The sequence below is a fragment of the Callionymus lyra genome, chromosome 5, assembly GCF_982586985.1.
Source record: "Callionymus lyra chromosome 5, fCalLyr1.hap1.1, whole genome shotgun sequence".
Lineage (NCBI taxonomy): Eukaryota > Metazoa > Chordata > Actinopteri > Syngnathiformes > Callionymidae > Callionymus > Callionymus lyra.
The window spans coordinates 36,027,120-36,053,237 of record NC_141822.1 but is presented as its reverse complement, the minus strand read 5'-3'; the positions used below and the strand labels follow the sequence as shown (position 1 = coordinate 36,053,237).

Sequence of the window (26,118 nt, the reverse complement as noted above, 5' to 3'; positions counted from 1 at the left end):
ATTAAGTTGTACCTTACCTTACTGTGGTCCAGACCCTCAACATGGAACCAACAAAAACACCAGGTCTAGAGCTCCGTAGCTTCTGAGACTCAACAGGCTCCACATTAGAAGTAAAATGAATTATTATTATTATTTAAGTGATTCCTTAATTCTACCAAGAGGTTCCTCACTGAAGTGAGACAAGAGCTAAATGCTCAAAAACATTCATTAAACTATAGGTAGAAGTTCTAGTTCTAGTAGAAGAATCATCGAGGGCATCCAGAGAAAAAAGAGGATGTCCTGGGTCAGCCCTGGGTTCTCCTCCCATTTTAAAAGCCCAGAACACCTGACATGACTAAACCGAATCGACCTCTCAATGTGAAGAAACATGTCTTTGGGATGACAGAGATTGGATAGTTCAGGCACTAAAAAACAGTTTTTTTTCAGTGTTAGGCAAAACATGACAAACGTGTTCTGGGGTCTTCAACCAGTAAGAGCTCCACTGCTGAACTGACACACAGTTAAAGACGACTGTGGTATTTCTTAGTACTTGTGTGTGATTGATAATACTGCTATTTATATGTTAAGTACTATGGCTCCTCACCAGTTGAGGGAGTTGCTCCTCAAACTCATTCTTCCGGTCGGCATTTTGAGCAAGAAAGAGAGGGGCAACCAGTCGGACCCCCCTTCTTTTTTTTTTTTTAAACCTAGACGTTTCTCAATATCAATCAATCCATCGATGACTGCTTTGCTTTCGCAACATCTAGCTTTACATCAGCCACCGCTTCTGCATGGCACCCGTGCGATGCGTTCTCCGTGGACGGTGAGAACCTCTATCCGGACCCGGAGATCTCTGCCGCTGTGATCGCTGTTTTTTTCTCAGAGTAGCTGTTGTGAAGTCTGGGGACGAAGAGGGGAGCTAGAGGCTCTTCTCCTGCTCCAGCTGCCATCCTCCCCCTCCTCCTGCTCCTCCTCCTCCTCTTCATCCACTAGAACCACTTCTTTCTCATCACATCCTGAGGTAAATAAGCCACCTTTACATGTATACAACCACATATTTACTGTAATTCCTGCACACTCACGGGTGTTTTTCTCGCTGCTGGCCGGCTCCAGGGCAGCCATGACCGGCCAGAATGTGATTTGTGATGGGGGTCTGTGTGCTTTGTACCCCTGCCTCACAGGCGTCGGGTCGCGATTGCTAAGGAAAGTCCGAGGTCTAGAATTATAAACTCAAGATTAAGCAAAACGTGCTGTTGGTATGAAAGCGTTTTGCAGTGTCTTAACAACGTTTCTGGTAGAGCAGTTTTTCACAGACTTACCGGTGATGCTAGCTTAACTTACACTTAGCTCCTTACCTAGCCACCTAGCATATCTAGCTCCAGTTGTTGCTAGTCGGCTAACAACGAAATGCTCTCAACCCCCTTCTTCTGCGTTTCCCAGTGTGTTTCTTCAAGTCCATTTGCTGAAATGATCAAACAAGACGTGTGTAACTGTCATTATTGGGGTTAAGCTACGCGTATGTCGCTGGTATCGGTTCGGATAGCCCCGGAAACCCCAAATGACAATGAAACAATAGAGAATTTGAGATATTGGTGTGTTTATTACCCCTCAAACCAACTATTTCCCTAGAGTTTTATTCTAAAGAAAGTACATTATTGAACGAATACTAGCTAATAGTGGATGCAATAACATGTAGCTACGAAATTAGCTTTACTGGCCAAGTGTGTGTTTGCATGCAAGCACTCCAGCTGGTTCTCTGTTGAATTCATGTGTGAGGGAACCTGAATTAAAATCATTTTAACTATCATGAATCTGTAACATATTGTTTAGATTGCATCCAATTAACTGTGTCACCACGACACATTATATATATCCCATGTTTTGTGTCTGGATTAAAAAATAAATCGAGAATATATAAGGAACGTTTAGAGTGTGAAGTAAATGGATAAATAATCTGGAGCACATTACTATATTCACGCCTTGCCTGGAATATGTGGCTTTTATGATGCAGGATAGGTGAAAGGAAAGAAAGACTGTTACAGAGGGTTGACTTAATCAAAGTCATTTTGGCTGTTTATAAATGTAGTCTGCCATTGAGGAGATCTTCCAGTAAGGGAGCAGAGGTAACTGCATCTAATGGGACAGTAGGTGGCGATAAAAGAGTGATAATAAGAATTTAAAGTAGATTTCTTATGACACATTAAGCAGGACATTTTTTATTTCCGCATAATAAGTTTGTATACCTTTATAACTCTAAATAAATCACAATTTAGATTAACAAAAATACAGAAAATCTTGTAATATTTAACTTTAGCTGCAGTAAATAATGGTACACTCTCTGTATGACTTTGATGAGAAAATAATCATATTCTGCATGCGTTACTTACAGAAACTGAATCGCGTAAAAAGAGGTACATTTTGGTCATCACGCAAAATATATATATTTTTTGTTAACTTGTCGACTAAATCTAGGAACCCTTTACTCTTTTAGTTGTTTAAAATGGGATTTTATTAAAGTACATGAATGAAACGCATTGCAAGAAAAATTGTTTAATGGTGATACACAAAATGTAAGACACATATTTATCAAATAATAAATAGGTTAGGAAAAGCACTGTGAGTAAGAAGTTAAATAAAGTTGGGTTGCCAATGGCATTTTTATTGTCGAACAGGTCCATGTTCACATTGTATCCTAATGACTTTACAATAACAGTCAATGAAATATTAAAATGTTTTCAAACAAACCTAATTTTCCTTTTTTAAATTGCTGTATTTGTTGCAAATTTATCCCAAATTAACATGCATTGATCCTGTGTTTCCACCCCTGCAGGAATTTGGAGATGTGAGGAAAAGAAAGGGATCAGAGAGATTCGGTAGCCTGTGCAAAGACACGACCACTTGACCTCATCTTCAGCATGAATGGTGATATGCCTCATGTTCCCATCACTACTCTTGCTGGAATTGCTAGCCTGACTGACTGTAAGTTTAAAGTCAACGATTTAATGCCATCATTTGGTGACTTACAACTGCCCTTCCAACCTTCCAGTGTTGAACCAGCTTCCGCTGCCGTCGCCTCTTCCCACTACCACTACCAAGAGCTTACTCTACAATGGAAGGATCTCAGAAGAGGTCAGCAGCCTGCTGGTATCTCGAGATGAGAATCTGGTAAACCAGCTGGCACATAGTCTCAATCAAGTTTCCACTGAACACATGTAAGTATTGAATTCTCCCCCGTTTAGTCATCTTATATGTTTTTGTCTTTTGTTTTTAAATCCACGTAGACATCCATAAAGTCAAAAATCTTATTTTCTAAGTATTGTAAAACAAAATGACACTTAAGTCAAAAAATCAAATTCCATTTCAGTCCATCTTTTGTCCTTGACCTAGAATTTTGTTACCAGTCAAGACTGGAATGCCTCCTTCTTTTCTGGGAATGTTTGGTGCAGTCGCTAGCATGGAATCAAACCAGCTAATTTCCTTAATAGTAATGTACAAGTGGATTTTCATGACCAAGCAAGAGACCATGGTCAGAACTTTTATAACTAAAGTGAAAGAACTGAGACAGTGCATACTTTGGTCAAGAAGCTCATTAGATAAACAAATTAGCAGTGATGGTTAAAAATACAGGTAAAATTAATTACGTCATTCACTTCCACCATTCAAGAATTGTTTTCGCTTAGCTTCCAAACTAGTTATCAAACTCACTCCACTTGAGTTATAGCACAATGTTGCACCGCCTGTGATGTTCGTTTTGTTTCCTTCCTCAAAGCTCTATCCACAGGTGTCCAACTAGTCCAGAGAAGGGCTCTCTGCCCTTTTCTCGGTGGAGGTTTTGGATCCAACCAGTCAAGCACATATAGTTGAATCAATCAGGCGTCTGAAGACTGTAATCAGTTGATGGTCAGTCAGGTGCTGCTTGTTTAAGCTAACACCTGATTCGTTAACTCATGTGTGCTTGACTGGTTGGAACAAAAACCCGCACCATCTCTGCCCTTCTCTGGATCAGTTAGACACTCCTGCTCTAGCACGTCTGACCTAGCAACCGCAACACAGTTGCGTGGCTGTTGATCTGTTAAAGTGATTCTTTGGTTTGCTGCGTTTTGTTCTGAATTTAGCTGGATTCATGGGCAGAAACACTAAGAAGCCATCTAGTGGAATGACTAAACTTTCTGAGCCTTCCCTTCTGAGCCTTCCCAAATCCTAAAGCATTCTCCTACAGTGTACTCCTTACCATTACAAAAGTCATGTCTTATAAGTGCTACATTATCTCGACCTTTCCCAAGTCTTTATGTGAAGTGTATTGTGACCATAGGTCTTTATTCCAAAATACCCTGAAACGTTTTATTGTATCTGCAGATACGATGTTTAGTCATTTTGTTGATCGTAAATGTATCTTAAATGCTTAGAATATATTTATTATAGCAATTGCCAATTTGATTATATATATATATTTAAAAAGGGAAGTTAATTAAATGTAAATAATAAAATTACGGTTTTGCTTCTTTTAAATCTAGTGTCCACTCTTATACCAACTATCCATGTCAAGAAAACCTGTTAAAATTAACAAAATCAAAACGATGTACAGACAATATTTATCATAGTTATATTAATATACTTATTCAAACTAGGCACTTGGCATAATGCAGATTTTTCCTTTTGCTATGAACACAATCAAACTTGTAGCTTCATTGACACTGATTTAAAAAACAAACTACTTCATTCAGTCAAATTCATTTTAGTTCAAGGTGCTTTGATCACACATCAATCCTGAATATTTCACTGCAGATAAAATGTGTTATTTCTTCATTTTTGCTTCTTCTCTCAACATATTGAAACTCAAAATCACTCTCCACCAGATTACGTTTCATCTCTTCTTTCAACTTATTTATGTTATTTTTATTTATACTTGGTTTTCCAGAGAGCTGAAGGACAACTTGGGTAATGATGAGCCTGAAGGTGATATGCCAGTGCTCCTGCAGACGTTGCTGTCAAAGCATCCTCAAATCTTCAATGACAAAGGTATGTCGTTGTTTTTATTAGAGGGGGTGTGGCACAGAGGAAAAATGTTTACTTGTGTGTCCTCCTCATTTAATTTTTTTATATGGTCCTTTTGTAAAGAAATATTGGAGTTAACATGCACATACTCATCAATACACACCCCCACAACCCAATTTTTTGACTACATCAAACACCCACCCAAACAAAGGCATAGTTGTTAAGGCAATTACTAACAACATAAGGAAACGGAATAGACGAAAATGAAAAAGTTATAAAATACACATAAATGATGAAACCCAAGGAATCAATATAGGAAATCAAATGTGAATGTCACTACGCAAAAATAACAAATGAACTTGATTCATTGTATTGAGAGCGACTTAATAAGTAAACGTTCTCATTCCAGGCGGGATTCAGCAACCGATGACCCAGCAATACAAAGTTTCACAAAATCAGGTGCATGGAAGTCCAGCAGCAAATTATCAGCCAACCACTGTCCCTCAAAGCCCCTCTGGGTGAGACCCATTTTTTGCCATGTAAAATGTCTCTGTGTTCTTGGCTCATATGTTCTTGCATACTTTCTAGATGCTTTACATCCCCTCAGTCGGGGTCAGGATCTCGGTTCATCCCCCAGCAGAACAGCCCAATTCCAAGTCCTTACACCCCTCAGAGCCCTGCGGACTACATACAGTACAGCTCACCTAGTTACTCTCAACACCAGCAGACTCAACAAGGTATGAGACTGAATACAAACAGACATACAAAACTTCCAAACTAAACTATTTATGACGGTATAGATCGAAAAAAGATCCATCTTTACATTCCCAGTATCATCCAGCAAGAATCTTTGATCTGCTACATCTGAACTCAATACCTAACTTGCGTTGTTATTGTTACCTTTGGTGTCATGGATGAGGTGAGAAATATAATCTCTACAATGTAACCACTAGTATTGCTTTCTGTTTCAGTTGCAGGTAGTATCAGAAGTCTCCATGGCAACAAGGTCTCTCGGCAGCTATCCAGTAATCCTTCCAATCATAATGTGAAATCGGAATCTCACGATGATTATGTGAACGTCGCTCACAGACTTGGAAATGAGGTAATTGTAGATGTTTTTGAATTTCATTCGGACCGTCTCTTATAAGAGTGTTGATCAATTTCTTGTGTGTAACAGGCGAACAATTCGTCTATGAGAGACTCCCTGTTTTCAGTCAAATCTCCCTCTGGAACTGAAGACGCTAAATGTAAGTTTCCCTCAATGAAGTGTTTGTTTGTTTTTTTAAGTGAATACAAAAGTTTTATTTATTGTTAAATAAGCATTTATATTCTGGAAATGCACTGTCCAAACAATGTTGTTCTGATTCCCCATTTGTTCTTTGTTCTCCTCTGCAGGGTCAAGACCACTTGCCATGCAGTCCCCTCCTTCGAACCCCCCACCGGGATCAGCACCGAACATGCCTCTTACTCCTGCTAGTCGCAGGAACAAGCAAAAGCAAAGAAGCCAAGATGAGAATGAGAATTTGGAAAAAAATGCTTTGTACGACATTGTGAGTTCCCCGGTCAAAGAGTCTGGCAGGTTGACGATTAAACTGTCCAGAGTGAGGACTTCAGACACAGATCAGAGTGGAGAACTTTCGCCCAGAGTCGGCGGGGACCAAGATGCTACAGATTTGACGAACAACACCGATCTGACAAGTGAGCAGGACTTGTCTGACAAGGTGGAACCAGACGATCACGCTGAAGAGCAGGTTAACTGCCAGCAGGTCACATCGCACCCCAATATCAGAGAAACAGGCGTTATTATGGGAGTTGATGACACTGAGATGGATACTTTATCTGAGATTGAGAGGACAGAACGGGAGTTGGTCACAGAGAGGGAGCGGTGGTCGAAAGAAGTCCAAGATAAAGGTATGTAAGTTCTAGTACAGTCAAAATTCACCTGTTGTGCTGAAATGGGTTTTTAAGCTTTTTAAGACACTTTAAGAAAATTTAATGAGACAAAACAGATCATATCACGTAAGACATTAAGTAAAATGAACTGCACCCATTTTCTGACTTTAATATTATCAATAGATTGCATTTTAGACTTGTGGATGGTTAATTAAAAGTATCAAATCTTTTATTATTATATTAATATTATTGTGAGAAAAAATAATTTCTCTGAAATACAGAAAAAATAGTAACAACAAAAAGCAGTTCTTCAATATTTTGACAGTAAAAATACTAACTAACAGGCAGATGCTTTGGTCAATTGACATTAATGAGGGTTGCAGTCTGATTTAATTATTAGTAAACAGAAGCAGAAGTCAGCACCTTTCCGTAGGATTTGTGTACAGATCGAGTTAAGTCGATGCTACCCTATCAAAAACTGGAGCTAGGCCACAAGAACCAGGAGGTCGACCACTGCTGCGCAAACTTATGTTTTGAATGCAGCTCCCTACCATCTCTTTCAAGTTGTGCTAAGGGAACATTGTCATTGAATTATTATGGAATGGTTGATATACACAAGGTACATGAGCAATTAAATAAACTTAATAATTCTTTAATTGTGTTTCCACAACTCAAATGATTCAAACTCATGACCTGTGGTCTTAATCTTTTTGGCGTGTGTGGTCAAGATGAACCTTAATACTATTTACTATTTGATATCTACTATGATTGCTGTTTAAATTAGCTTAGATTCTAACTGTCAATCATTTTTCATAAAATTCCAAGTATCGAAAAGAACATAAATAATGAAAAGAATTATACGAAAGAAGAAATGTGTGTTAATGGACATTACCTAGTTTCCATATCTATCTATCTATTTTGTGATGAGTAACTGTTGAGGTGGACACTCATGGATTTTGAATCCAAACGCATTATCTAAGTCTAGCCTCCAGGAGTTGGAAGAAGCAGAACCCTCCATGTAAAAATAATAGTAGCAACCACAAAAGGATATTGTTCAGGTCACATCGTCAGTGGAAAACATTTCCTATGATGAATTAATTAAATCTATATGACAATAAAATAATTATGATGATGAAAAAACTAAAACATTTAAAAGACATTATACATTAGTTTAAATAAAGAAGTCAAACTCTCTATTACCAATCATATAACCAAAACAAAGATTGCATATAAACTGAGTGATAGAGTGAGTTGGTCAAAACTTTGAAACATAGGTTACAATTACAGATGTATCAAAATTGTAAACATATTCTTAGATATTCATCTATATTTATACCTTTTAAAGATTTGTTGAAGTCTATTATGTTTTTTTTCCAGATAAGCCACTAAAGAAACGAAAGCAAGACTCTTATCCTCAGGAATCTGGAAACGATGTCAGTGACGGACACACTGTTCAAGGTGGCAACACTGGCATTAACTTAACGCCCAAGAAGACAAACACCGCGAGTAACGGTGCCAGCCGCCCAGCTCTGATGGTCAGTATTGATTTGCAACAAGCGGGCAGATTGATACGACAGCCTGTCGTGGTTTTAGATGCCCATCCCTTAAGCCCAGAGCGTGTGAAGCATCTCATTTCAAATACGAAGGAAATGGTTGATAAGGTGGATGAAAACAGAGCTGCTGTCATCAAACAGCCTGCAGACAACTCCATGCCGCCTGGCTCAGAAGTCCGACCAGCCACTGAGAAGCAGGAGAGTCGTAAAGATTCCAAACATCGACGTTCAGAATCTCAACGACAGAAGCATAATCAACATTCAGAGAAAAGGCCTGAGAAGAATCACAACAATCACCAATCCCAAATCAGCCAATCAGAATCCCAAAAAAACACAATCAAACCAGAGCGCAACTTGAGCCACAGTCAAGACAGAAGCCGGGAAAGGGAAGGACACAAACCCAAAGAGGTTGATGGGGAGAAGGACATGGAGAGAGGCAAAATAAGGGGTAAAGAACGGGCTAAAGAAAAAGAAGAAGAAAAAGAAATTGATAAAAAAGTAGAGAAAGAAAAGGTCAGGAATAGAGAGGACAAGGAGAGAGAGAAGAACAAGGTTCGTGACAAAGACAGAGAAAAACATAAAGACAAAGATTGGAGTAAGGAGAAAAGAGAAAAAGAAGGCCTTGAAGATAAGCAAAAGCAGCAGAGAAAAAACAAGACGGAAGACCGACCAGACAGAGAAGACAAGGAAAGAATTAAAGATGTGGACAAAAACAGGGTGAGGGATAAAGAAAAGGGACGGGAAAAAGATGTCCGTGATAAAGACAAAGTTAGAGAACGAAATAAAGAAAAAGAAAAATCTAAAGAAGGTGTTAAAGAAAGGGATAAGGTTAAAGACAAAGAAAAGGAGGAAAACATTGTTCGCAATCAGGACAGGGGTAAAGATCGGGACAGAGAGAGATTTGATAGTGGTGGGGATAAGAAACACAAGATGGCAAAGGAAGGAACTGACCATCCACATCCTGAATTCACCTCCAAATCTGACCGAGCAAAAGCAAAGCAAGACGAGTTAAGGAAATCATCTGACCATCAAAAGACAGACAGTTCTTCTCAAAACATGCCGGGTAAAAAGGAGAAGAGACGTGGTGATAGTAGCAACGGTAGCCAATCAACAAATAAACAGCAATCCAACGAAACGAAAACAAGCCATTTTCCTCAATATCTGCTGGGCGGAAATTCTGGAGTGCTGAAGAACTTTGTTATTCCCAAGCGAAAGCAGGAAGGCAAAGAGAAGGAGCCCAAGGTCCCTGAAGTGTTTTTGGATGAATGTAAAGAACCTCAAGGTTTGCTGGAAAAAGTGGTGCTAGTAAAGAAACTGTGCGAAGATTCTAAGCCCATTGTTGAGTTGACGCGAATGAACGCTGAAGAAGTGAAAAGAGTCATAAGGGAAAGGAGGAAGTCACAGGGCTTGAAGTCCAGAAGCTGGTCCTCTCCTGATAATAAGTCCAGCAAAGGTAAAATTATTTGTTATAACTGTCAGAGTTACTTTATAATAACTTTTTATTTGTGAAACAGGAATGCCATCAAGCGAGAAGGGAAGCAAGCGCAGGCATAGTTTGGTTAGCAAGACGCCCAAGTACACAGAGTCGGGTTCAGACGAAGACGAATCTTCAGGCAGTGAGGGCGGTAAGATAAAATCTGTTAATATTATGGTTGTCACAATATGAAAGTCCCACAAAGACCCAGCAGAGTGATGAAGAACATTGTAATGCTTTTCACGGTACAGATGTCTGTATGGAGCATAGCTACTCCGTTTACTTATATCTGTTTCCAGCGACAAGGAAAATAAAATCAGTATACATTTTTGCTGAGTAAACAATGACAATGGCTTTTTGGACTGAATCTTCGGACTCTTCTCACGTCTATTTAGCTTCAAGAAAAAGGCACAAGAAGGGTAAAGACAAGACATGGAAGCATGAAGAGAAAAAGAGACGCCGACGCACCAATGAGTTAAACTCGGACGACTCAGACGGCAGCAGCCAACTGCACATCGTGAATGATGGTAAGTCTTCCCCAAGACTGGTCAACTCTCATCCATATTATTTATGACTTTATTATAAAGACAACAGTCAGTCTACAACACATTAGGAACGTCTTGGAATTTTACAAGTCACAAAAAGAGGTTAGAGTCACCTACACATGCGTCAACAGTTAAGCAGGCTTCTCAGTAACAATAACTCCTGAACCATCTGTGATTACAAACATTTAATTTTCACACGTAATGACGGAAGACCAAGTGCATACAGCTGCTGTGATGAGTTCTCTGTGAGGGAGTGGGATGAAGAGATGGGAGAAAAACAAGTCGGGTCCACAAATATTGCTTTTCTTGAGTAGGAAAATTTCCATTTAAATTGTTATTTCTTTTTGAGAGTGCAAACTCTCAATCATTTTATTAACTACAAGATTGGAAAAAGTAATAGCAACTTCACTTATAGCACCTTTTTAAAACCAACTCAATATCCAAATAAAATAGATTCTGATGACATGAATATAATTGTGGTAGTAATGAAATATCCTCTTTTTCAGTGGCCAGAAAATGGAAGAAGAAGCAAAAAAATAAAAAGTTGTTTGATCCCAAGATGACCTTAGATGGTATTTCTGTCTTTTTTTTTTAAAATGTTTACATTTCTGCTACTTCAAGTATTTTATTATATATCTTCAAAATCTCCAACAGAAATGCTGGATTCCTCTACATTCAAAAGATTTACTGCTGCTGTTGACAGCATTCTCGAGGGCCTTGAAGATGTAGACCTCGCAGCTGATGGTAAACTCAAAAATATTCTTCTGCAGCATCTATATCTGCATAACACCAAAATGAAATGATGTGCTACTTTTGCAGTTGATGAGGATGAGATTCCTCCAGAGCTTCTTTTAGGAAAGCACCAACTCGCCGAGCTTGGCAGCGACTCTGCAAAAATTAAAGCGATGGGTGTATTTAACAAGGTAGGTGAAGTGGTTTGGTTTTCAATTAGTGTGCTGGATTAATTGTGTTGATGATATCTTGTGTCCTCCCTCAGATTTCAACAGAGAAACTAGTGAGAATGATGAATATTTTGGAGAAGAACATTCAGGACAGCGTGAAACTTTACACCATGATGGGCCTTGTAAGTGATTAAAAACATCATCCTAATAGTTTCTCATTCAGCAGGATAACTCCGTTAACATCTGTGCTGCTGCTTTAGGACAACGACAGCATGGACGAGGAACGTCTGTGGAGAGACATCATCATGGAACGTGTGACCAAGTCAGCGGACGCCTGTCTCACAGCTCTGAACATCATGACGTCTCCTCACATGGCCAAAAATGTTTATATAGAGGATGTGATCGAGCAGATGCTGCAGTTCACCAAGTTTCACCTGCAAAACACTTTGTACCCGCAGTATGATCTGGCTTACAAAGCGGACTTGCATGGAGGTCAGTGCCTTTTCTACTAAAATACTTTGGATGAATGCAGCTAAAAAAATTCGGGACCAGTATCTTGTGTGTCACATTATACAATGTATTTTATTTAGTTTTTCATTATTATAGCAATTTTTCTTCTTTCTTCTTTCTTTTATCAGAAATCATCTGTGCTCCAATTAACAATGGTCCTTGATTACAAATTTTGTTTTGGCCAATATGTTTCATATTTATTGCTGCGATACAGAAGCACAAATTTATCAAATAAATCATTATAGGCGTGCCGTTATCTAAAGTTTATTAATCTGAAAATTAAAAAAAAAAGTCTATAAAGATTATAACTTTCAAATGTGCAGTAACTGGCATGCTGCTATTATCTTAAACAATTCTGTTCATTTCTGAGCTCCTTCATGCTTTTTCAGGTCCAATGCACAAGGGCAAGAAGGGGAAGTCGTCCACTCATAAGCAGAAGGCTGTGGTGTCGCTTTACAACAAAGTGTGTGAAATCATCTGCAACTTTGCCGAGCTACTGGAGATCCAGCTGCTCACTGACACCACCATTTTACAGGTCAGACTGTTTTTGTTCTAAATATAGCTGCTGGCTATTGCTTACTTGTGCCTGTTTATTGGCTATGTCTAGGTTTCCAACCTCGGTATTACCCCTTTTTTTGTGGAGAACGTCAGCGACCTGCAGCTGTGTGCTATCTCATTGGTGACAGCGGTGAGCATCAACCCTTTTTTTTTTGTAGTTGTAGCTGCTAACATCTGCTTCAGGTTCACACCATTTTGTTCGACATTTCAATGACTTACATTGTGCTTATGTCTTCTAAAGGTTTTCTCACAGTACAAGAAGCACAGGCAGCTCATCCTGGAAGAGATCTTCACCTCTCTGGCTCGACTGCCTACCAACAAACGCAGCCTTAGAAACTTCAGGTGGGAAATGGGTGTAGTGAATACTGAAGATTATTTTTTTCCTTTTTTTTATCCATTTATTCGATCAAAACATTCTACCTGGTTAAAAATGTCTTGTACGTCTTTAGTCTTACCAGCGGGGACGAAGAGCCAGTCCACATTCAAATGGTCACAGCTCTGGTTCTTCAGCTTATCCAGTGTGTCGTTCATCTCCCATCCGAACGAGAATCAGAGGATGAAAACAAGAAGGTGAATGAACTGATGGTTGAAGCCATATTGTTATGATAACACAATGGCAGTGTTTTAATCGGGTATCTTGTGTTCCAGGTGGATAAAGACATTCTAATTACTAACTCCTATGAAACGGCTATGAGGACAGCCCAGAACTTCCTGACGGTTTTTCTTAAGAAGTAAGTCTCATTTAATCTTTTTAACGCTTTTTTTAGTCATAGAGCCCGGGGGCCACAAGCAGCTCTTGACTGTATGTACTGTATGTGGCCCAGAGGGATCCATAAAGATCGGTCGCTCCGTCACTCTGTCGCTCTGTCTCTGTCTCTCCTCCTTTTTCTAACGGAGGAGTTGCATCACATTTATATGATTTGTACGTATTTCTTTTACAGTTTTACTTACCGTTTGTAAAATAAAGGTCCATAAAAGAAAAAAAAACATGTTTATATATTTTTTCCCTCACTAAATTAGTTTTTCCATCCTATTAAGGCAATTTTTTGTTCTCTTCTTTTCTTTGGCACTCAAATATTTTGTTTCTGCCTCAGGTGCGGCAGTAAGCAGGGAGAGGAGGACTACCGCCCTTTGTTTGAGAACTTTGTGCACGACCTTCTGTCCACAGTCAACAGGCCTGAGTGGCCGGCAGCTGAACTGCTGCTTAACTTACTGGGCCGTTTGCTGGTAAAGATTATCCGGTCCTGCCATACATGTAACACTCTGCTCATACAACATTTGTTCATACACCAAACAGGTGCACCAGTTCAGCAACAAGCAGACAGAAATGGCCCTCAGGGTGGCGTCCCTGGACTACCTTGGCACTGTGGCATCTCGCTTGCGTAAAGATGCCGTCACAAGCAAGATGGACCAGAAGGCAATAGATCGCATCCTGAAAGAGGTGAGTGTACGTGTGAGTGTAAAATTCTGTAACGGAAAGAGATGTACAGCACCGATTGCAGGTTGAATTGTTTGACAACTGCTGGTCCCTGTGTGAGAGTCAGACCACAACATGATATCTAACTATTAATTGTCATTTTAGCCAACTCTGCTTCATGCATAAGGACCACCCTGGTCTCCTCTTGAAGCGCCTCCATTATTATATTGTCATTAAATCAACTTTTTTATTTATGGATGTTCCCAGATTCATTATTTTTTTTCAATCCTCCATTTAGCAGAAAATAATCCTTTGAATTTGTAATGTTGTACAAAATGTTCACAAATAGTGTTTTGAACAATTTTGAGATAAAGAAAAATTCCAATACTTTTCTACTTATAATATAATCTCTTAGATACATAATAGCATGACAATGGTATATTGATATGGAAGTATATTAGTGCCATCAGAATTTTGAATAGTAGGATTTAACATTTTAAATGTTATAATTTACATTTTTGAAATTTAAATATTGTATTTTTGAGCTTTCAATTGTTATTGAATGTGTGTTTTCTTTTGAATAATAACATTAAAAAAATCTAATATTTCAAAAGGAAGGCATTTATTTTACATGCATTGCATACAGTATATAGTTTTATATTCTAATTGCAATAATTATAAATATTTTTTAAATTCAAAATTAAACATTTAAAGCCTTTTAAATTCAATGGTCAGTATAAAGGTGCCACAAGAAGGCTTATTGAACTTTCAGCCAGTAGACTAGTTTACATTTGCATCAATTTAGGTATTTTCCTGACAGTGTGTGTCTTCTTTGTTTTAATGTCTGTGTTCTCTAAAAGCTTTTATTAAAGACCAAGTTAATCTGTCGTTTCTGAAAAAAATTGAATGCGCGTTTCAAACCTGCGATTTCAAAAGATAAATACAATGTCCCATGTACTCATTGAGCTAAAAATCTTTGTGGGCAGATTATCGGCAAACATGGTATTATATAGGCTGATCTGAACATTTCAATGCTTTTCTTTTTTTTTGACTGTGCAAACTAAGCGGTTTAATTGATATGCTCACAGGCTCGAGGTGGTGATGAAGTCCAGCAGATGCAGAGGTCTTTGTTGGACTTCATTGATGACAAGCTGGAGTCAGATACCTCTCTTGTGGTTAGTATCACTTTCCAAGAAGTGTAGTTTTGTGTGTTAACTTGTGTTGTTCCCATCATTGGTGTGTGGGCTTCCTCTAGACACTACACACACACTAGTTCCCAACGGTTCCATTAATATAGAGCCAACCTGTTAGGAAGAAATAAACTATTTTTTATTTTTTGCTAATAGACATACTGATGAGTAAATAGATACAAGATCTATTTATAGACACTTAAATCAACATATTAGCACTATAAAACAGGTGGTAAACTAGCTTGTTATGAAAATGTTACTCTGAGTGTGTTTTAAGCCCTTCAGTCATCACAGAAATAGATTTTCATTATATTTCACAAATAAAATGACCGGGTAAAAATCAGCTGGGGGCTACAGCTGTTTTGGGAAATGTACAATGCAACAATTTGATCAAAAATAAAATGAAGGGATAATTTTGGCACACAATTTAGTTTAGATGAAAAGTGTTTCTTACTTCCAGTTTGCGAGGAAGTTCTACATCGCCCAGTGGTACCGGGACACCACAAGCAAAGTGGACAAAGCGATGAAGTCTCAGGACAGCGACGAAGACTGCAGAGGTGGTGCCATGGACATAGAAGCCAGTGAGGAGATAATCCAGAAAGCTGAAATGCGGAAGAAATTCCTGCGAAAGCTTATCAGGACCTCACGAACTAGGTGACAGTTGTTTCTTTTAAACTCACCATTGCTTGTTTCTGCCCAAGGACCAACGGTTGTCTCTGTTTCAGAAGCAACTCTGACGTTGTGGACTACGAGGACGCATGTCTAATCGTCCGACATTTAGCCTCCATGAGGCCGTTTGCACAAAGTTTTGATATTTATTTGTCACAGGTAAAGAAATGTTTCTCACATTAGAATATTTTATATGTTAAATAACAAGTACAAAATGTAACAGTTCACACCATGATAAGTTTATCCTTCCCACTGCATACAGATTCTGAGAGTTCTTGGTGAAAGTGCGATCGCTGTCAGAACTAAAGCCATGAAGTGTCTGTCGGAGGTTGTGGCTGCAGATCCGATTATTTTGTCGAGGGTAAGTACATGGAGTTTTATGTCGTCCTTGTTTCCTTTTGTTTTGTTTTGTTTTGTTTTAATAATTGTATTTTTTATTTGTTGGAAAAAACTAAAACCATTTAAGAAACATTAAAGGCAACAGTCATCTTGACCCTTTGTTAAAAACACTTTTCAGAGAACTAGGGTTGTGTAGGTTTGACACCAGCATTTTGCGGTAGGACCACTTAAAACACACATTATAAGCAACTGTATTATTAGACAGACACACAGACTTTATTGTTCACTCTGGAAGTCTCCTTCAGGAAATTGTTTTTCCAGCACACAGCAACACAGATGATTGATTCATAATCACATGGTTGAATTGATTAGCAGCCAGATATTAAAATTACAAATGATCTCAGAAAACTGGTCAAAAAAAGTTTTGGTTTTTGGTATAACCATAAATTAAAAATAATCCCAGATGACCTATATATTACTGTACTGACAATTATTAACTTTATTAATTTCTTTAATTTTTTCCCCCCAGGTGGACATGCAGCGAGGAGTTCATTGTCGTCTCATGGACAATTCCACAAGTGTGCGTGAGGCAGCTGTGGAACTTCTTGGTCGCTTCGTTCTCAGTCGACCAGAACTCATCGAGCAGTATTATGACATGCTGGTGGAGAGGATTTTGGTAAATTACTTTTTGGTTGATTCATTTCTGTTTGCACCCAAATATGCCTGTTGAAGGAGCCAATTGTTATGACATGTATTTATTGAAACCTTTTCAGTAAGAAACTATTTTTTTTCTAAAGGACACTGGTATTAGCGTGAGGAAGAGAGTCATTAAGATCCTTCGGGACATTTGCTTGGAGCAGCCAGACTTCCACAAGGTCACAGAGATGTGCGTCAAGATGATCCGACGGGTCAACGACGAAGAAGGGATTAAAGTTCGTGCTGTCTGTTATCTTTTTCACTAGACAATGTATAAACCAACTTAATGATATTATCTCCACAGAAACTGGTGAACGAGACTTTCCAGAAATTATGGTTCACACCAACTCCAAGTCACGACAAGGAGGGCATGATAAGAAAAATCCTCAACATCACTGGCGTGGTGAGTGTCATCCATCTCTGAGAAGTCTAGCTAGAATGTTGTGCATGACTATTATTTTTCGCATTAGGTGTCGGCATGTAAAGACTCTGGCTATGACTGGTTTGAGCAGCTCCTTCAAAATGTAAGATTAAATAAATCTCAAATCCATGTGTGACCCTTTAAGTTTTTTTAACACAACATTGTTTTTTTTTGCATATTTAGCTTTTAAAATCTGAGGAAAATGCTTCCTACAAACCAGCTAAGAAGGCCTGCATTCAGTTAGTGGACAACCTGGTGGAGCACATTCTCAAATGTGAGGATTCTATCACAGGTAAGCGACATTACTTTTTTATTTTTATTTTTCTTTGCAGATTTATTTCTTAAAAATTCCTTAACCCTGTTGCCCTAGAATTTGCATTAAAGAATATTTGTATTCATTATTAAACATTTAAATTCAACATAATTGAATTGTGTTAAGAATACTGGCATCATTAAAAAAAAAGAAAACAAAGAAAAGTGACACTTTGATAATAAACATTTGTATGAATGAAAGATGGAAATGATGAGGGGGGGGCTTTGTAATAAATAGAACAAGCTGTTATTTTGAGCAGCTGTGACAAAATGTTTTGAGGTGGTAAAATTGTAAATGATGAGAAACGTTTTTCAGACTGTGAAGAAAAAGGAGTCAACACTGACCGTGTGGTCGCCTGCATCACAACACTGTATCTGTTCACCAAGATCAGCCCGCAGTTGATGATCAAACACGCCATGCCCATGCAGCCGTACCTGACCAGCAAGTGCAATGTAAGGATTTTTCTTTTTCACGGCTGGTCATGCAACTCGTCAGGTTTGATGGATGATAAGCAAACCTGTAAATTATCTCTTGTAAGACTTGGCTTAACCCTTGTGTTGCCTCTGGCTCAAGGTGAATGACCTCCCTGGATCCCACAAATAAATATGCAGTGGTGGAGGTTGTCCACCTGGACCCACCTTGATAGATTGAGACAACACAAGGGATACACATTTGTTTTCCGGCCACTGGGTCACCGTGACCCAGAGATAACACAAGGGTTAATGAGATTCATGAAAACTTGCAATTAAATCTGTCAACAAGATCACAAGAATCTCCAGTCTTAATTCCAATATTCCCTTTGCTGTATGATGGCTTCATCTAGTGGCTGAAAATAATAAGTACAACTTTGATTCAGACGCCAAATGACTTCATGGTGATCTGCAACGCAGCCAAGATCCTGGAGCTTGTTGTTCCTCTGATCGAAAATCCCAGTGAAAGTTTCCTCAACACCATCGAAGAAGATCTGATGAAACTGATCTTCAAATACGGCATGATGGTTGGTCTTCTTCTTAATTGTTACCGACACATGTGATAGTTTCTTTTACTATTTCATCATGTCTGGTTCACAGGTTGTCCAACACTGTGTAAGCTGTCTCGGGGCCGTCGTGAACAAGGTCACACACAACTACAAGTTTGTGTGGGCATGTTTCAATCGCTACTATGGTAAAGAGAAACATCTTAATAAACCTTTTTAGAATGAGTGCAAATGTGTTTGAATGAATTAAAAAACATGTTTTCAAGTGTTACAGAGGTTTCCTGAATAAACTAAGGAAGTTGTGTGTGTTTTTATTAATCTTGATTGTGTACATTAAGGAGACAAAATAGTTCCTGGTGTTCATTGTTCTATGGTGTCTTACAGGAGCTCTCGCCAAACTGAAGACGCAGCACCAGGAGGACTCCAGCAGCTCCACTCTAGTGAGCAACAAGCCCACTCTGCTGCGCTCTCTTTTCACTGTGGGGGCGCTGTGTCGACACTTTGATTTCGACCAGGAGGAGTTTAAAGGGGCAAATAAGGTGAATATCAATGCTTGAGGTTAGAAAACAAAACTATACAGAACACTCTCTGATCATATTCTCTCCAGATCATCATTAAGGAGAAAGTGTTGGAGCTTCTTCTTTACTTCACCACCAATGAGGACGAGGAGGTCCAGATCAAGGCCATTGTTGGTCTAGGTACGCTTGTGCATTTATACAAACACAATTATTTCTGCTACAGCATCAGTTTTAGGAATCGTTTATTCTACTTCCCTAAAGGTTTCCAGTTTATCATGCACCCAGAGCTCATGTTCGGGCAGGAGGTGAAGGTTCTGTACAACAACACACTGTCTGAAGAAAACGGTTCTGTCAACCTAAAGATCCAGGTACTTAAGAACCTGCAGACGTATCTGCAGGAGGAGGACAATCGAATGCAGGAGGCTGATCGCGAATGTAAGTTTGAAGAGCCTGCAGAATTATTCTCACACACAGACTGTCATTCCAAATTCACCCTATGAGTTTATTTTTTTCAGAATAACATACTCATTTATTTTTATTTTGCAAGAGTGCACTTCACCAGAGAAGTTGTCTTTCAGTGTGTTGATGGGCCTTAGTTGTGTTTTTTTATTTGTTTTCTTTAATTAAAAAGTTGTTCCATAATCTCACGTCAAGTGCTAATGAAACTCGTTTTTGTTGGTTTAAAAGGATAAGAAAAGTTAGCAATCAACTTAGCGTGAAACAAATGTTAAGTCCTTTTTTTGATTAATTTTTCAGGGAAGAAACAAGCAAAGCAGGAAGATCTAAAGGAGATGGGCGACATCTCGTCTGGCATGAGCAGCTCCATCATGCAGATTTACCTTAACAAAGTTCTGGAGTCTTTCTTCCACACTCAGTCCATGGTCCGACACTTTGCCCTGAGCGTCATCACGCTGACCCTCAACCAGGGGTTGATCCACCCTGTACAGGTAAAGTTACTAAAGATGAGCTGAAACTTCCATGTGAATTTTTTCGGCCGTCCTATTCAAGTTGTTGCTCTCTCTACAGTGTGTGCCGTACCTAATAGCTATTGGTACGGATCCTGAACCAACCATGAAGAACAAAGCAGATCAGCAGCTTGTGGAAATTGACAAGAAATATTCTGGCTTCATTCATGTAAGTGTGCAGAAGAAAATATGTGTCGTGTAAGGGAATTAATCCATCTCTCTCAACAGATGAAGGCCGTCGCAGGGTTGAAGATGTCATTTCAGGTCCAAAGTGCCATAGTCGGATCCAAGAGCCCGGCTATTCGAGGCTTCCGTCATGATGACACTGATTCTGCTCTCTGCGCACATCTGTACACCATGGTGCGAGGGAACAGGCAACATCGACGAGCTTTCCTAATCTCCCTGCTCAACCAGTTTGACGACAGCTCGGTAAGGCATTCAATCTTTTACTATCAAGTCAAAGTCAAGTCAAAGTGACACTTTATGGCATGTCCAAATTTGGAATTGAAACTTGAAGGTGTTAACAGCATTGTGATGGCTGGGTTCGGTGAAGGAGAACAAATATGGAGATAGTAAGAACAGATTGAGACTCGAGTATGGAAAAATGATCTCACAAATTCACAATTGACGCATCAATAAAGTTTTACCTTACCTTACTTCCTGTTTTCCATGTTGTCCAGGCAGCCACTTAGAAAGTTTAAAGATGTTGTCCCTTCTGTGATTGAGTTGACATTCCTGCTCTACAATATCTCTGTTCCAAGGAAATACAAAATTCACTATTTCTATTCAATTTAAGAATTGGACTTGAACTGTATCCAACCAACAGGATATCCGTTATGAACCACAGGAAGTAGAATTAATTTCATTACAATTTAGAGAAATTCTTCACAGCCATGTTAACAGGAAACACAAGTTTTGGATTTCATTCTTTAAAAACTTGCTAGATGACATCTTTTATCCTTTTCCTTTTATCAAAAACTCTAGCAACCATTTTGATTACTTGAGCAAAGTATTCAGGGGAACTAAGTATTGACCTTTATTTAAAAAGTTATAATACATCCAATTAAATTATTTGTTTTATAGTTTATGCTTTTATTTTTGATGAAAAAAAAAAAATTGATATACAATTTACTTTATTTACATGGTAATAAGAAATATAATACTGTATTTCTTGGTCAAATATTTGTCAATCTCTGGGTAGTGACTGAAAAGACAAGATCAAGTACAAACATCTGAAAATATTTTTCTCTGTGGGATGACTGGGCTCTCCCTTAGAGAGGATAACAAGCCCAGTCATCTGTGAGAGGCTTGGAGAAGAGCCACTGCTTTGAGTCAGTTGAGGTGGTTTGGCTTCTGATTAGGTTGCCTCCTGGATGACACGCCCACCTGGTGAGGTGTTCAGGGCATGTCCCACCAAAAGAAGATTGTGGGGGGGGACCCAGGACATGCTGTAGAGACTGTTTGGCTTGCCGGGGAACTCCTCAGGGTCCCCCAGAAAGTGCTAGACAATGTATGGTCTTTACTTTGGAATAAAGTTATTTTGGAATGTGTACAATGATTAACATATTATTTAACACATTATAATTGGTTTTAGTTTTATTTCCTTGTTGCAACATTAATATAAATTCAGTTACAGTGGGTGCAATTGTAAGTAAAAAAAAAAAACTGTAAAGAAACGTCTAGTGCCATGTGTAAAGATGCTAATTGTTTAAAAAAGGAAGTAATTGTGATCTTTATCTTTTGTTACCCTGTGTTTGTAGTAAGTAAGTAAGTAATAGTTATTTGTAAAGAGCCTTTCTAGACCAGGGTCTCAACGTGTTTGAACAATCAAAAGCAATACACAATTCCTCGCACACGGTTCAGGACCAGAGGAGAGAAATCCTTCCAGGCTGTTGCTCCTAACCTTTGGAACGATCTTCCTCTCCCTCTGCACTTTATGGATCTACTGACTCATTCAAGAGCCTGGAAGGATTTCTCTCTTCTGGTCCGGATGTGTTTGCGCGAAACCATCAACAAATTCTGATCCACAGGCCTAAAAGCCTGAGTGTGTATGACTGGTTGTATGTATCTCTTCGCCCTGCGAGGGACTTGTAACCTGTTAAGGGTGTCCGCTGCCTTTTTGATAGATTGAGTTGATGTTTTTTGCTGTCTTGGGGCTTGTGAATACATTTTGATCTCAGAATATTGAAGGTCCTGGAAATGCAAGCTTTAATGGTAGCACAACCTAAATGAAACCACTGGCATGTCACTTTCTTGCAGAAGACGGAGGTGAACAGACTGCTCTTTATAGCAGACAACCTAGCCTGTTTCCCCTACCAAACGCAGGACGAGCCGCTCTTCATCATGCACCACATCGACATCACTCTGTCTGTCTCTGGCAGCAACTTGCTTCAGACCTTCAAGGAGGTGAGGGGTTTTATTCAGCATCTCCTCCAACGTCTTTATCATTTCCTAAATGTTTCCATCTTTTTCCGAGCAGTCTTTACTTAAAGAGCCGGTGCCGCGACCAAAGAAGAAAAAGATAAAAAAGAAGAAGAAGAAGAAGAAGAAGAAGAAGTCGCACCACAAGAGGAGAAAACATAGCTCTGATGATGAAGACGAGGAGAACAGTAGCAGATCCAGCAGTAGCAGCAGCAGCAGCAGCAGTAGCAGTAGCAGCAGCAGCAGCGACGAAGAAGATGTCGTCCGGAATAAGAAGAAGACGGATTCAGATTCTGAGGACGAGGATTCAATTCTGGACCGACTTCCTGAGAACACAAAGCTTTTGCTGGATTTTGCCAGTGCCTCCCAAGGAATCCTGCTGCTCCTTGTGCTCAAGCAGCATTTGAAAAACCTCTACGGATTCTCAGACAGGTAGAGTAAAACTTGTTTTAAACCTTTAATCCAGTTACTCACAGTCTTCTCTCCACCACAGCAAAATCCAGAAGTATTCGCCGACAGAGTCTGCTAAAGTGTATGACAAGGCGGTGAACAGGAAACCGAAGGTCCATTTTCATCCTCGTCAGACTCTGGAGTTCTTGAAAGGAGATTTGGCCAACAAGGATCTTGGTGATGAGACCAAGAGAGACATAGTCAAACAGTATTTAGACGTAAGTGAGATTAAAGTTTCCCTCATTCAGCTGCTTGAAGTTAGAGGCAGAGACACTCACAAACCAGCCTGCGTGGAGTAACCCACATTAGCATGGTCCACACAAAAGGATGCCGGTTTCGTCAAACTAGAAGTAAACAAGCAACATAACCACCTTGGGCGAACATTTAAAAAAAAAAAAAAATTATAAATACAATAGTCTTAAGCTAAGTATTATATTTAGCGTTAAACTAACTGAAATAAGCCAACTTTCTCCACGTTCTGAATGTGAGAAAATACTTTTCTTATGATCCTGAACAATTGACAGTAGATGAAATTCATTTTCTTAATACATTTGTGAATATGAGCAAACACTTTGGGAACCTTAACAGTGTAGTTTAACCACCTATACACAATACTAGATTAAATAAATATATAATGTAAAAAAAACCTCAAACTATGTTAATGTTATATATATTAATAATACAATATATATATATTCTATGGGACAAAATATTATTTTTAAATAAACCTAAAAAAGGATTTAGAATACATATTAGAAGGCTTATTATATAGAATACCCAAAGAGCCCACAAGCTTTAAAGGATATAAACTGGTCCTACTCGCTCTTGACAGAAGACTGATCATTTCTTTATTCCTCTACCAGTTCAAAGTATTGATGGACCACCTGGACCACGAAGAGGAAGAGGAAGGGGAAGCAAACGCAAATGCCAGGAACAAAGCAATCACTTCACTTCTAAAGGGCCCAAAGCCCAAAAACCACAACCACAATGACAACATTGCGTCTGTGGAGTCTGAAGATGACGAGACCGAGGAAGAAGATCCACCTGTGGTGAGAAGATTAATATTGCAGGTCTTTTCTGACAGTATAGTCTTTTAAATCCTTTCTACATATGTGTTCACTGTTTCATTTGTATGTTTTTAAAATGCTTCTATGGTGATTTGTCAATGGTTATATACTCTTCTTTTGTTCTCCTAAATCTCCTAATTTTATTTGCATTAATTTTTGCGCCTTATCGTATGTGTTTATCCATTACGGCCTGTCCAATCACAGACACTCTGAGTCCAAGAATTGACACTACTCTGGCGTTCCACTGGTAAACAAATATGTCCCATGATGGGCTGTAATAAAATAGGGTACATGATAAAAATGTTTGGGATTATGAGCATAAATAAGCATGTATGTATTTGTAGTCTTTCATTGACATTTGTCAGAAACTGACAAGGTTTTCTGTTTTTGCAGAAAAAATCAAAGAAAGGTGTGGACACTGCCGACGATGAAGGTCAAATGAACAAGAAGGTGGAAGCCATGGACGTCATTGCCATCTGCTGCCCGAGATATAAAGATAGACCGCAGATTGCCAGGGTCATTGAGAAGATCAAATCTGGCTACAGTATACACTGGATGTCGGGGACTTACACCGGAGCCTGGTCGGTGGCAAAGAAAAGAGACGGTCGCAAAAAGGTGCCTTGGGTGGACGCCATCAAAGAGTCAGACATTATTTACAAGAAAATCCACCTGACCAGTAGTCAGAAGCTCTCAAACAAAGTGGCACACACATTACGGGGGTTATATGCCACCAGGGACGGGACTAAGAGATAATCACCTGAGTGTACTCACACAGCCCCTCCCCCTTTCCAATTCTCACCCTCACAACCTGAATCTATTTGGATCCAATGTGTCACAAGGAAAACTTTTTAATATTTAATGAACCAATGAAGTTGAACACCGGAAGGAAATGTTTGGGGAAAACATTGTGTCGGGATTTCCTTCGCTGTTGTACAGCAACCTGGTTGTTTGATTTTTACTCCCATTGTATCATAGTTTAACATTTGTTTATATCTGAACATAATTCTGTAAAAAAGAAGAAAGTGAATGTTGGAAATTAGTGTATTGATGATGTTCTTAATAAAGTGTTTTTGAAGATGAAACTCCTGATAGTTTCTTTATATGGGAATGTTTTCTTGTGTGAGTGGTTTGTACTCTAGTGAAGGGACGGTGGAAATCAAAGTGGGTTTCAAATGTACGGTTTAAACAAAATTCATGTTTGTTGGTGGAAAGAACTGTTAAACTATGGAGGGGGATCACTGATGTGTAAAAAAAAAAAAGTGTGAGAACATATATGAAATATTGAATTGTGTAGAAAAGTGTAGTAACTCTAAATACATTAACTATTATTGGTAAAGTTAAATAAAAATATATATAGATCTGGTTGAAAAAAATGGTTTCAAACAAACATCTGTTGAGTCATTTTATATTTCATGACTTGTGACTTTGCAGAGAAATGAATACTTGTAGTGTATTATATTATATACAGTGTTTGTGTGACCAGTGTGCCTGTACTTCTCAAATTTAGCCTCTGGTTTACTGGGACTTTTTCGTCCTACAGGGACTTCTTATGAGCTCATAGTACCCTGTCCTATTTTATTTTTGTCCTTGTGAATCTGGATAACTTGCTACTGTTTAAAAAAAAAAAATCATGTATTTACTGTTGTTTTTTATTTTGTGCTATAGCTATTGATTGTATACACATTTAGTTTTTCACCCAGTTAATGGGTCTCATGTTATTAAAAATCGTACATTTAAGATTGGGAATAATAATATATAACATTTGAATGAAGAATTTTAGAGAAATTGACAATTAAAACATACTATTTTAGCTCTGACTAGTGTATCATTTTCAAACGTATATGATGCTATAAGTCAGGAAATTTTACAAGTTACAAACAATGACCGCTATAGATCTCTTTAAGAAGATGTAGACTTAATCACACAAAATAAAACATTTCAAGGTAAACTTTTGGAGAATTAATAATTGAATCATCATATTTTAACCATCTTAATCATATGACAATATGACATTGTCCAAGATGACAGCTTGTCTGGTGAGATGGATAATAATTGGCTCCAAATAGTGACTTTGGTTAACTGTACGACATCATTAAGTCTTTAGAACTTCATTTGTATTTAGCGATTTCTAAAGTAGCATTCTATGATTCCCAAACTATACGCTTTGACTTATTTTTAATAACACTGCTACCATCTACTGGACTCTTAGTATAACTACATCCGTTATTCTATCTTATTGTTGTGGACTCAATAATAAAGTTAGATTA

The 26,118-nt window shown here is 38.6% G+C and overlaps 1 protein-coding gene across 1 annotated transcript; it reads left to right on the top strand.

The window, feature by feature from the left end:
* The first annotated feature begins 463 nt into the window (after nt 1-463).
* On the top strand, nt 464-24,933 carry LOC148080490 (nipped-B-like protein B). Its single transcript, XM_087792211.1, has 47 exons — nt 464-1,000; nt 2,810-2,958; nt 3,026-3,191; nt 4,898-4,998; nt 5,384-5,492; nt 5,563-5,711; nt 5,946-6,076; nt 6,152-6,221; nt 6,370-6,885; nt 8,245-9,873; nt 9,935-10,045; nt 10,290-10,421; nt 10,946-11,011; nt 11,094-11,183; nt 11,259-11,362; nt 11,437-11,523; nt 11,602-11,833; nt 12,241-12,386; nt 12,459-12,539; nt 12,651-12,751; nt 12,859-12,979; nt 13,058-13,140; nt 13,504-13,636; nt 13,707-13,850; nt 14,915-15,001; nt 15,477-15,670; nt 15,742-15,844; nt 15,948-16,046; nt 16,554-16,700; nt 16,822-16,956; nt 17,025-17,123; nt 17,191-17,244; nt 17,325-17,433; nt 17,770-17,906; nt 18,311-18,451; nt 18,525-18,618; nt 18,815-18,969; nt 19,038-19,128; nt 19,210-19,383; nt 19,705-19,895; nt 19,975-20,082; nt 20,142-20,342; nt 22,173-22,319; nt 22,393-22,766; nt 22,828-23,002; nt 23,648-23,833; nt 24,245-24,933. The coding sequence occupies exons 2-47, from the start codon at nt 2,895-2,897 to the stop codon at nt 24,602-24,604; spliced, it is 8,127 nt and encodes a 2,708-aa protein (XP_087648337.1). The 5' UTR covers nt 464-1,000; nt 2,810-2,894; the 3' UTR covers nt 24,605-24,933.
* Nucleotides 24,934-26,118: the final 1,185 nt, after the last annotated feature.

Bases quoted from the DNA above. Each gene is read 5' to 3' on its own strand.
- LOC148080490 (XM_087792211.1), top strand. From the start codon at position 2,895: ATGAATGGTGATATGCCTCATGTTCCCATCACTACTCTTGCTGGAATT. The intron at 6,077-6,151 runs GTAATTGTAGAT...TGTGTGTAACAG, and splicing joins CTCACAGACTTGGAAATGAG to GCGAACAATTCGTCTATGAG. The intron at 17,434-17,769 runs GTAAGCGACATT...AACGTTTTTCAG, and splicing joins ATGTGAGGATTCTATCACAG to ACTGTGAAGAAAAAGGAGTC.